At 33.2% G+C, this 13,449-nt stretch overlaps 1 protein-coding gene across 1 annotated transcript; it reads right to left on the bottom strand.

The window, feature by feature from the left end:
- Positions 1-299: 299 nt before the first annotated feature.
- Positions 300-5,463, bottom strand: LOC149415031 (uncharacterized). The gene is made up of 4 exons (XM_089643255.1): positions 5,290-5,463; positions 4,227-4,387; positions 3,492-3,659; positions 300-2,106 (listed from the first exon to the last, which is right to left on the bottom strand). Exons 2-4 carry the CDS (start codon positions 4,378-4,380, stop codon positions 1,898-1,900), a joined length of 531 nt encoding a protein of 176 aa, XP_089499381.1. The 5' UTR covers positions 4,381-4,387; positions 5,290-5,463; the 3' UTR covers positions 300-1,897.
- Between the last annotated feature and the right edge of the window lie 7,986 nt (positions 5,464-13,449).

Here is a 13,449-nt window from a genome sequence, read left to right on the forward strand (position 1 = left end):
AAATTCACAAGATTTTGTTGGTTTTTGTACATGCATAAATATGGGGAATCGAAATAAAACGCGATTTAGTAAAAGAACTTTATTTATTCATAAATACATTTTTTCTTGTTCACTCAAAAATATAGTTTTGAAGACACAATTACAAACAAAAAATTGTGTCCAAGTTAAATTCAATAAGTTTCATTTTTTCAAAAATAATAAGCAAAGAATATTCATAAAAGTACTTCCAGAGAACCAGAAATAAAATTATAATGCATAATATATTTTTAACAATCGAATATTTAATTAAATCTGTGAAGATACAAAAAGTATTTTCAAAGGGTGTTTAACTACAATTATTGGTAAATTTACAATATATCTTATTGTATTAATGATTTTTCTTTCTTAGTTCTCCTCAAGGGGTCCTGCGCTTAGGACCCCTTGAGGAGGTATTCATTTAATTAGTTGTTACTAAGGGATTCATTTAAATAGTTGATTCTCTTACGTCGATTTTAATACCAGATTTAATTCTTTGGCTGTTACTCTATAAAATTGTAATTTGTTTTATTTCTGGGGGAAGGACGTTATTAGACTAAAGCCAAACCTTTTAATCGCATCCCACGAATGGTTGTTTTTTACAGTGAGTTAGAATGTGATTTGTCAATCTACCCTTCCGAGAAAATGAACAAGTGCAATCGGAACATGAATAAGGTTTTTCTCCAGTATGGGTGAGCATGTGACTTTTTAAACTGTACTTTTTAGAAAATGAATAGTTGCAGTCAGAACATGAATAAGGCTTTTCTCCAGTATGGGTAAGCATGTGATTTTTTAAGCTGTACCTTCTAGAAAATGAATAGTTGCAGGTAGAACATGAATAAGGTTTTTCTCCAGTATGGATAAGTTTGTGATTTTTTAAGCTTCCCTTTCGAGAAAATGAATAGTTGCAGTCAGAACATGAATGGGGTTTTTCTCCAGTATGGATAAGCATGTGCCGATTTAAAGATCCCTTTCGGGAACATGAATAGTTGCAGACAGAACACGAAAAAGGTTTTTCTCCAGTATGGGTAAACATGTGACGTTTTAAACTTTGCTTTTCAAAACATAAATAGCTACAGTAGGAGCAAGAATAAGGTTTTTCAGCAGCGTGGGCAAGCATGTGACGTTTTAATTTAAGCTTTTCAATACATATATAGCTACAGTAGGAACACGAATAAGGTTTTTCGCCAGTATGGGAAAGTATGTGAAGTTTTAAAGTTCGCTTTTGAGAACATGAATAGTTACAGTCGGAGCATGAATATGGTTTTTCTCTAGTGTGGGTAAGCATGTGACGTTTTAAAGTTCCCTTCCGAGCACATGTATAATTGCAGTCGGTACATGAAAAAGGTTTTTCCCCAGTATGGGTAGGAATATGATGTTTCAAATTACTCTTTTCAGAACATGAATAGCCGCATTCAGAACATGAATAACGTTTTTCTCCTGTGTGGGTAAGCATGTGACGATTAAGAGTTCCCTTTCTAGAAGATAAATAGCTACAGTAGGAACATGAAAAAGGTTTTTCTCCAGTATGGATAAGCATGTGAAGTTTTAAAGTTCCTTTTAGAGAACATGTATAGCTGCAGCAGGAACATGAAAAAGGTTTTTCTCCAGAGTGGATAAGCATGTGAATTTTTAAATTTCCTTTTCGAGAATATGAATTACCGCAGTGAGAACATGAAAATGGTTTTTCCCCAGTATGGGTGCGCAAGTGATCTGATAACGCTGACTTGTGTAAGTAAGAATTGTTACAATAGGAACATGAATAAGGTTTTTTGCCAGGGTGCGTCTTCATGTCCGTTATTGAGTCTGAAAAAGATGGCGAATAAATCACAATAAGTTGGTATCCATAGTGATAATAAAAATTAAAACCAATTAAAGACAATCAAAAATCCATTTTACCTGCACTCTCGGTAATACTTTCAGATTGCTCTAAGCATTCCTTTTTAACATCTGGAAGGTCTACGTATATTTCCGTATAAGGAATTCTCCCTCCATCTTCTTCTCTGGGTCCTGGTTCCGCCTTGATGTGTACATCTTCTTCTCGGGGCCCTGGTTCTGCCTTGATGTGTACATTATGCACAATAATGCTGCCTGGAACAACAAAAAAACAATATATTGATGTCATGCTAAGTATTACAATAACAATTACAGCTGCCGGTGGCAGTTTTACAAGTATTTATTTTATTTGTTGGATTATATAATATTTTATTTTTATTTTATTTTATTTATTTATTTAACGCCCAGAGGGCTTTTACATGGTTGGTAGTATAATTTTAATTTGACAGATACATTGAAACATAAAAAATAAGAATAAAATTACATTTGATAAAAGCTATGCAACAAGTCATATAAACACAAGAAACAAAAACAGAAAATTACAGCTATTTGTAGGTTTAAATGATGTGTTTGGGAGTATTATTGAAATAAATGTTTTAAATGATCCACAAAACTTGCCAAGTTGGTATTGAATATGTCAACATCACCCAAGTAATGATTTCCCATGATGTGAAGTCGTTGTATCGGAGAGTGGGCAATGTATATATACTTATTGTTTAACTAAGCTCCTGATGACAAGCTACTCACAGTACCTTAGCCTTACGAGTAAAAAATTCTCTGGTATTTTGTAAAAGTATTACAATACACACTTCATTATATACAGCCGTACCTTTCATTCATTCATTATTTCATATTATCTTTTTACTGAATTTTATTAAATTATAAAATGGGGGGCTCAGCACCGATAAAGCACCCATTGAGGTCCACATTATCAAATAAGGTTTTTTAATATATAAAGTTATTCTATCTGCTTAAAATATCTATCCTAAACAGTAATAGAAGAAAAAAAACAAAGTAAAATAGTTTTCGTAAGAAATTTCAAAGTAAATTATTTACAGTTAAAGATACAAATGAAAAGGAACTACGATGAAAGAGGAATTAAGACTGAAAACCATATTATTATTTTCATTTATAAAATTGAAACAAAATGTTCGCTTTTGGAACGTTTTTAGTGAAAGCATTCTATTCTTAAGAATTTTCAGGCAGAACGTTTAATTTCGTAATTTCAATCGAATAAGCAATCCCGCGATCATTATAATAGTATAGATTTATTGTATTACAAAATACATGTTACATGCGATAATCCATACAAATTCCCAAGAAAATAAATTTATAAGAAAATTTAAACTCAAATTGCGTAAATGTGATTAAAAATAAAATATGTAGGTATAAGGATTGTGTTAGGACACTAAAAACCACAAATAAAGGTTTAAATAAGGCTTTTCAAATTAGAGAACGTGAGATGATTTATTTTAGGGATAAAATATATGGTGAAGTCGGAAGATAGTCATGTAAAGTAAATAAATATTACAAAGGTCAAATCAATAGTATCGATGGACAATAACACGGGTAATAGAAAACAAGCAACTGTTCTGACTGCGTCCATCTGAAACACTTCTGTGATATGCAATGCAACTTACTAGTAGGCTGAACTCTCTCAGCATACTGCAGATATTCCTTCTTTACATCCGGAATGTGGATTTCTACAACCTTATAGGCCATTTCGACGGAGCCTTCTTTCTGTGATTCAGTCTTGATGGAAACACTCTCTGGGTTGGGAAAGTCCTTGGCACTGCTGTGAAATCGTCCTGTTATGTAATGGAAAAAGCTATCAGACCAAAATAAATAAAACATTAGAAACTAAAACCTAAGTCGACACAATATTTAAGGATTTAAGTAAACCATGAAATCTTTTTCAATAAACTTTGCAAATTTGGCATTGATGGTAAGTATTGCAATGGATAAAGAGCTGCCTAACCAAAATAATTCTCTTAATAAAATATTCTAATTTATCATTTAAAATTGTATCCACAAGCGGTGTACACCAAGGGTCACATTTAGGCCCAATATGTTTATATATATAATATTAAAAACATTATATATTTATAATGTTTTTATTTTTTATTAGTGATAACGTTACTGAATTTGATAATAATGTTTAATGTGTTATTTTTGCTGACGATGTAAAACTTTTAAACTTGAAAAAACTGTAAAAGACTGACAAATAAACTAAAATATTCGATAGCTAAAGGAATTAACTGTTTCTAGAAATAATTTCCTGTAAAGCAATATTTCAGAAGGAAAAGTAGAAAACAAGCAGTTGTCCTGACTGCATCCATCTAAAACACTTAAGTGATATATGCAATGCAACTTACTAATTGACTGAACACTCTCGACATACTGCAAACATTCCTTCTTTACTTCCGGGGGGTCAATTTCTGCATCCGTATACGTCATTTCACCTGCACCTTCTTCCTGGGACCCTGGTTCCATCTTGATGGATACACTCTCAGGGTTGGGAAGGTCCATGACACTACTGTGATAGCCTCAAGTTATATGTTGGTAATTTATGTATACATCAGGTACTTAAAAAAATCTCTTTATACAAACATTTTAAATCATGTTCTCTTGAAAATAAAACCCAAATTGACATACGGACTTTGTAAAAGCATTTGACAAAGTAAACCAACAAATCCTTCTCAATAAAATTTCATGGTTAAATTACCAGAATGGCTAAAGAGCTACATACACAAACGCGGCTTCAAGCGGTGTACCTCAAAGGTCACATATAGGCCTTTTTTTAAACTTTTTATTAATGATATCGTTACTGTATTTTTAAATTTTATAAAAAATGGTAAGGGAAAAAGATTCAACCCTTATCGATTAAATCACAATTAAGTTGTTTTTTTACGAAAACGGCGCTGTAAAAATTATCAATTTATTATTAAGTCTGCAAAAATAATAATTAAAGACGACAAATACCATGTTCATGTTGAAGTTATAAATCATCGTCAACGTTGATTTTAAAAAACATATTTTTGCAAAATGTGTTTTGGATTATTGAATAAATTATACGGTATATTATTAAATTAGATTTAATATCAATTTTTAAATATAAAAAATACGAATTTTATTGCCATTCAAACCATCAAAGACAAAGTTCATAGCAGCTTTAATATTTTTTATGTATGAGCAAAAAAGCAGTAAGGTCATGTTGGTTACCTAACTTTTTATTGTATTTTCAATTTCTATAATTTATTAAGGTAAAAAAATAAAGAATATATTTCACATAAAATCCATTAAAATGTTTGAAAGCCGCTAGGAGGCGCTGATGTAGAATGTAGCCATTATAATGCATGGGAAATGTCAGAAGTTGGAAGTATTCTTAATATTATAGGGTAATTGGTATTAGTCAATATAAAGCAAGAAGCTACTTACGTTCAAGGCGAAGCGCGGTGGTCAATTCAAAAATATCGAACGTCGCTAAAATGTGATTATTATATAAATATATTATCATATGTCATTCAATTCACAAATACCGAATTATTTTGTAGTTTGTATAAAATATTAGTTCGAAAGGCAGAGCGATAATTTTACTACTCGGAAAGAAAGCAGACGCCCATAAATAAACCACTCACCAGACGCCTAACAATGACATATCCATAGAAAACTGACAACTAAAGAAATTAATCACCAAAGTAAGCATCGGAGGCTAATGATGGGCATTATAAAAAAAATGTAATAATCGAATTAATCGCTCGATGTAGGTAGGTAGGTAAGCATACAAAATATACATCAAAACCAATATTTTTAATTATTGGCAAAGATTTGTTTGCTGTTTATTAGCAACATTATTCTTTTTTTACGATTTTGCCTGTGTTTTCACGAATTTAAATTTAAGAAAACGTTTGTACATTTATTTGGAATTTTTGAAATGATACATTCCATTTTTATTTTATTACTCTCCGAGTAATTACTAGCGATGGGCACAATCGATTATTCATCGATAATTTCTCGATCTTTTTGACCATCGAAATATTTCAATTCATTGTCTTACACAAATTAATTCTGTCAAAAATCATCACACAGTCCGAGATATTCGTTTTCAAAACATCATCGAACAAGGAATTGATTCTGTCAAAAATCATTCGAAACCACAGCCGTCACGTTATTGGCCAGAATTTATCAACATCAAATGAATTACTATATGCAATACATCAAAAATATTTCCGACTCGGATTGCTTGACAAACGAGATATTCTTCCCGCTGATGCGTTGTGTTTTTTTTCCTCCCATTTGTTGCCAATAGTTTCACCCAGATTTGTGCATATTTAGACCGAAGTCCCTATACAGTTAGTTATACACTCTAATTTACGGTATATATACCTACAAAAGATAGCGGAGTTGGAGATCTGGTCTTGTTAAAAGGAATAAACGATTTCTTAATGCAATGTTTGTTTTATAACGTGCACACTAAGTGTCGACGTGAAAACGTCTATATTTTTATATTGTTTGTCTTTTACATAGATGCCAGGCATGGGGAGGCAATCGCCTCCAAATGAATGACAGTTTCTGTTATGGAAATTTAAAACTTCAACAACTCGACTAAAAATAAACACAGCGCCGCCATGCTAGTCTCGTTTTAAAGAAAAAAGATGAAAGTTTGTGCCAGTACCGCTTCGACTAAGTGGTTTATGGCTTCGATTTTCTATGCGGCCGGACGTCGCGAACTGCGGGCGCATAAAGTGAATCCACGATTTTCGACTTACCGGATTCGACATGTGTCCATAGACGGATTCATACTATCTCAGAGAGTAATTATCTGATCCAAGTGTTGTTTTTAATAAGAGTGTATATGTTACAACTCATTATGGGCTCCAAGTAATATTTGGGACTGCCCGGTGACATTGGTGAGACATTTAAACCGAGAATTACTCACAAAATTTGGTAAGAAACACCGATTTAGCTGCAAAATGGTAATATTTATCTAATTTTAAAGGTTACCTACACAGTCATAGATAGCCCTGCCATCGTCGCCACTATTAAATTCCATGTACCGACTAAGAACACAAGTCAAAATGTAACATTCTTCTGTAATACATACACAACCAACTCTCAGACACACTAACCAACCAATAGGATGTATGATCTGGGTAACAAGTTTGGGGTACTACTGATATATTTACTAACTCCATTTATAGAAACAAGTGTAATCTATACTAGCACTTTGTTGAAACAAATTATAGTAGTGTTGGGAATTTAGTTTTAAAAACTTTGTGTATAATTTTCGATAGCTCACTAGGTATATTCTGTTCTTATAATCCAAAAATGTGGGAAGATCACGTAATCAATGTTACAAACGGTATACGGAAATTGGCGTATATCTTCAGATCATTATGAAATATTCTAAATAAAAACACACTAAAGACAGTATACTTTTCCCTATCTCAATCAATTACATCTTACGGTATAGTAGTCTGGGGAGGATGCTCTAAAACTATATTAGATACATTGATTAAAGCTAAAAAATTGATTATGCGGACAATCTACAAAGTACACTACATTCACCCAACGAAGGACTTATTTAAGGACTTCAAAGTACTCAATATAAAATCCCTATACATCAAACACCTATCCTCCTACTACAAATTCAAACATACGAAAAAAAACATTTTGGAATCAACCTATAACACAAGATATTCCAACCAATCCAACTATACTATTCCAGCAACAAGAACCTCAATGGCTCAGTCACAATTTAATTTTCTTGCTCCTAAAATCTTCAACAATTTACCAATAGAAATAAATTCAATTGCCAAATATGACAGTTTCACGAAGGTGCTTGGGGATTTCTTGATGAGTGAGTGTTATAGTGTCGGTAACCTGCTTCTCGTACTCAGATATAGGTGTATATATTGTTTACATGTGTGAGGAAGAAGATACATGTATGTAGGTATATGTATGTTGTGTGTATGTATGTATGTACATATGTGTACTACTTTATATATTTGTGTTTATTTTATAGAAAACTTTGGCAAATGGAGACAATGTGAAATATCAAGGAATGTTTTCGTTACCCACGGACGAGAGACTTTACTCGCGGCGACAGTAGTTGTGGGCATAAAAATCCATTATGCACACGAGCGACGCAACACGAGGGAATAAATTTTAGAATAGTTTCTAACTGTCGCCGCGACTAAAGTCTCTCGTCTGTGGGCGTCTTAAATCAATTAAAAACAAGTGAAATAGTTTAAAACATTTTAATTGTACTTTGTAACTAATACACGCTACTCGGCGAGTAGATGATAGCGCTAATCGACACTTACTCAGAGTTGGTAAAATACCATGCAAGTGTTAAAAAATTGTGTATTTTAGCTTTTACAAGCACCACATTAATAAAAAAGGTTGCTACACCAGGGACTACAAAAAAAATGCAAATTTTCTTTAATAAATAATTTATAAAAATTATGATAAGTACTATTTAGTACACATAATAGAAACAAAGGAGATGGGCTACGAAGCATTATTAGTATGAAACCATGCGCCCAATGAGTGATATCAAATACCCTAGTATCTTAATAATAAGTCCAACTTCAGTAAAATATTGGCAGTATTTACTTTTAATGGCTGGCAGCTGTAAGAGGAGCTAGTGCAGCATGGTGTAATAATGTATGAAAGTAAACAAAGCTTCACAACTCGTGACGCTAGGCGGCGCTAGTGTAGCATACTGCCATCAGGATGCATGAAAAATATCAGAAGTTGGAGGTATTATGACTGTTCCACAGTATTTGATGTTATTAACGTCGTTAATTTATACTATGTACTGCACAGCTCGGTGACAGTCGACACATGTTGTTGACAGCAACATCACCCCTTGTTTCTATTATCTATGATTTACACATGAATGTACATATTTTCTTAAATATTAAGGTCACACTACATAAAGATTTTGGCTTTGGCGAGATGCCATAATTGACGAGGTAACATTTTGTGCATTTTTAAAACAACGGTGCATAGAACTGTGCATTTTTACAAACATTTGAAACACGGTGAAAAGGCAAGAATGTAATTATAATTTAATTAACAAAGATAATATTAAGAACTGTCAATGAAATATGAAATGGAAAAGACACAGACAAATTAAAAGGTAACAATCGCAACCAACGATTTTTATAAATCTCATATTTCAATTTAGGTAAAGGTTTTAAATACATCTATTCGAATTTAACATTTTTTTTAGGTAATGAATAAATGTAAATCTTGGAAGCGGAAATTAACCCACTTCTCCCCATCCGATCAAGCTGAAACTCGGCAGATTGTCGATGACAATGCATTCTATCAACAATTGGTGGCAATCACATATAAATACGCGGACATATACGTGTTTCTCTGAAATCGGATGACATCCGAGCTGATAATATACGAAATAATTTTCAGTCCTAACTGATCGACATTTGGCGAGGTTGGTGACTCCAGTTCCTGGATAGGAAGGTTCAACCCTCAGTCAAAGCAATTTTGATATATTTTAAAATATACAGGGTGTATCGGCAAGTACCGGACAAACTTTAACCAGCTATTCCTCAGTACATTTGGATGTTTTTAATTGAAAAAAAAATGCTACCGGACAGCAAAGTGCACATAACATTTTTTACTCCAAATGTGCTAAGGAATAGCTGGTTAAAGTTTGTCGGGTACGTGCCGATACACCCTGTATACATTAACTCCACACATGTCATCTTTGGAAATGCTGTGTAGATGTATTTTTAAGGGAATGAAGAAGAGGAAGGAAAAAGGTAGGGGGGTGTGTAAGAATCTGGGGGTCAGTGTCGATGTTTAACCCAATTTTTAACACCCTAGAAGAGTCCCAACTGCCCTATTGCCAATAACATTATTTGAATGATCTTTTTGCCGTTTTTTAACAAAAAATCTTGATATATCACTTCGCCAAAATTTAATTAACCTTTCCCTTACTGTGCTAAAAATATCCACGCGTTCTGGTGCTGTGTAGTCAATACACATCTCAAAATAAGCGATTTAATATTGGAAAAATAAAAATATTTATAGCTAATCGCTTAATTTTTGTTATATTTTATATCACTTTTGAATAATTGTAATTTAATTGCTGAAAACATGAAAAAACCATCGGCAGATGCTAAAAAAACATGCGAGGGGTCCACATCTAACGACGGTCCGCGACCAACTGACTGGCGGCTAGCAGTGCTAGCACACACACAACTATGCGGTCGTAGATATCGATGGTCTAAATCAAAATACAATTGCGGACGTGTGGATTTCTCACGTTCTCGCATAGCAAACTAAAGCGGGACATCAATAGCGTGTCATTTCCTCGCACACGCTTTGCGTAACAGTGTCACACGGTTGATTGTATTGGTGTGTTTGTTCCCGATTTTTAACAAAAATTTCTAATTTTTAATTGAATTTGAAAACTATGTAAAATATTATTTTTTAATTCACTGCACTAATGTTTAACGGAGGAATATCTAAAATCTGAACCCAGAATTTATTATATTTATAGAAGCAATGTGTAGTAAATACACACCACAGATAAGGAAAGGTAAACATTGTATACTCCTGATAATGTCAGGTATCACATAAGGGGAGGCACGTACTTGACTTACTTTAACCAGTGACTCGGTGAATTTAGGTCTTCGGTGACTTTTTTGAAGTCAAAGTGTTTTTGAAAAAAATTATGTCTGAAAAACGTGCGCAGAATGATAATATATCGAGATTTTTCGAAAAATAACTGAAAAAAAGATGACACAAATAATGTTAACGGCAATATAGCAGTTAGGACTCAATATACAGGGTGTATCGGCACTAACCCGACAAACTTTAACCAGCTATTCCTTAGCACATTTGGAGTAAAAAATGTTATGGGCACTTTGCTGTCCGGTAGCATTTTTTTTTCAATTAAAAACAAAAAAATTTAAAATTTCCACACTACATCACTGTCATTGGCATTGCGTTTCGTGTTCAACAGCTGTTATCAGCAAGTATGTCAAAAAGCGTCTTCGCTCTTTCGCACACACTAAATAATAATAGTTAAAAATGCGACGAATGGTGCCGTGCCATTTCGTTGTGATTGTAGAAGTGCGCCAATATAGGTACACACGTGCATTATTCAACGGAATTCGAATAAAATATTTGCCAGATGGGTTTTCAAACTTTGACAAAGGATAAAACAGTGGTGACATGTGGTGAAAATATGAATAATAAATTTTTTATTAAAAAAAAACGTTACCGGACAGCAAAGTGCACGTAAGATTTTTTACTCCAAATATGCTAAGGAATAGCTGGTTAAAGTTTGTCGGGTACGTGCCGATACACCCTGTATACATATTTTTTTTTTTTTTGTCACTGACAGAGGTGGTTCCTTGGTATGTGCATAACCCTGCTTGTCTTCAGTCTTCACATAACTTACAACGACATCTGTGCCCCGATCATTGACATACGAAAGCATGCTTCAGACATAAGTCCCACCATGTCGGACTGTAAGAGACAGACTGAAGAGCAAACGGGTTGTGCATATTTTGATATGCACTAAGCCATATTTTACCATACCACTGAGCCAGCATCAGGCGGTATCCAGACAATCGACTTAGCCGAATCATGAGCTAGACAGATTACGCTAGAGCAGTAAGGATATATAACTCATCCTGTGAATTATTACGGCAAGTTAATTTTGCACCACTTTGATCACACGTAATCCAATGCGTCCGTATTCATTCGGGAATACTAATTTACAATGTTAGTGCTACAACATTCACACATTGGCACTCGTGCGCGGTGAATTTAAACAGTTTCGTTATATTTTCAACAATGAATTGTGTGTCCTTTACTCTCGAGATTATTTTGCGAACGCTGACGTAGCAGTATTATTTGACCAATCTTTACAAATATTACTTATTAGAGAATGTATTGCAGTAAGTAACCCCCATTAATAAATTTAATATTACACACTAGGTGAAATGCACTGCTGGCAATTTCAGTCACGGTCTAATGGTATCGGTGTTTCATTTTCAAATTAAAAAATGCTTGAATTTTGGTGCAAAGTGGCGAGGTAGGCACCTAAATAATTACCTATCAAAAACTAGGCACGATACTGGGCTTGGGTGTTTAATAAATTAGGTTAGGTTAGTTAACATTTGAGTAGTAAAAATAGATATCCCTAACTAATATTTATTGATACATTAAAAACATCAACTTTTTCTAGGCGTAAAATTATTTACGTTCAACATTAAGATAACTAACGATTTTATTATGTTTATTAGTACGCATATCCCAATCATGGATAGTAAACATTGCTTGGCATTCATTATACACGGTGTCTGGAAACTAGTAGTACAAGCGGGAAACTGGTGAATCTACACCAAAAAGAGAACCCAAAAAACATTTTTTATTTCTTTCAATACCTTAAAGATTATACATACACAGTTCGACGTATTTCAATACCTTCAAGGTTATACATACACGGTTCGACGTATTTCAATACCTTAAAGATTATACATACACAGTTCGACGTATTTCAATACCTTCAAGGTTATACATACACGGTTCGACGTATTTCAATACCTTAAAGATTATACATACACAGTTCGACGTATTTCAATACCTTAAAGATTATACATACACGGTTCGACGTATTTCAATACCTTAAAGGTTATACATACACGGTTGGATGTATTTCAATACCAAGGTTATACGTACACAGTTCGACGTATTTTAATACCTTAAAGGTTATACGTACACGGTTCGACGTATTTTAATACCTTAAAGGTTATACATACACGGTTCGACGTATTTCAATACCAAGGTTATACGTACACAGTTCGACGTATTTTAATACCTCAAAGGTTATACGTACACGGTTCGACGTATTTTAATACCTTAAAGGTTATACGTACACAGTTCGACGTATTTTAATACCTTAAAGGTTATACGTACACACTTTGACGTATTTCAATACTTTAAAGATTATACGACTTCGACGAAGGCTTCGACCTATTTCAATACCAGGTTATACGTACACACTTTAACATATTTCAATACGTTGTAGTGAGAAATATGAACTAAACAGTGTTAGAAAGGCAAAATACTACACTTCACATTCAAATCCAGAAGTTGACCATAGAAAAATTAAAATGTATACCTCTATTAAGCCAAAAGTTTCGGCTACAATTTGAGAAACAATTATGAAATTTTGTGAATTATTTAATTTTTATTTTTACATGAAATGACAAAAAATCGAGGTGACAAAAATGTTTATAATAAATACATGTCTAGTAAAATGTGTTTTTTTTTAGTTCCATTTTTAGACGAAAAAACTAAATTTGAGCCATTTGTGAAACCTTTTTATGTTTCAAAATTGTAATGTTTAAAAAATTATTTGTTTATTTCTAATAATAAAATTTAAAATCATATTTTATCAACTTTCAAAAACAATTTTTAGTTTTCGGATTCGTTCAGAAATATTCCATTTGTTTAGATTTTATTGCAAAGCGGAAATACACACAAATTCTCCGACTATCTGACAGCGTCTTGACGAAGTATGACGGTCAATATGCCAGAGGCCTAAGG

Source organism: Hesperophylax consimilis, chromosome 19 (assembly GCF_061612785.1).
Source record: "Hesperophylax consimilis isolate HC1 chromosome 19, BYU_Hcon_1.0, whole genome shotgun sequence".
NCBI lineage: Eukaryota > Metazoa > Arthropoda > Insecta > Trichoptera > Limnephilidae > Hesperophylax > Hesperophylax consimilis.

Bases quoted from the DNA above. Each gene is read 5' to 3' on its own strand.
- LOC149415031 (XM_089643255.1), bottom strand. From the start codon at position 4,380: ATGGACCTTCCCAACCCTGAGAGTGTATCCATCAAGATGGAACCAGGG. The intron at 3,660-4,226 runs GTAAGTTGCATT...ATTACATAACAG, and splicing joins CGAGAGTGTTCAGTCAATTA to GACGATTTCACAGCAGTGCC. The intron at 2,107-3,491 runs GTAAGTTGCATT...TTGTTGTTCCAG, and splicing joins TGAGAGAGTTCAGCCTACTA to GCAGCATTATTGTGCATAAT.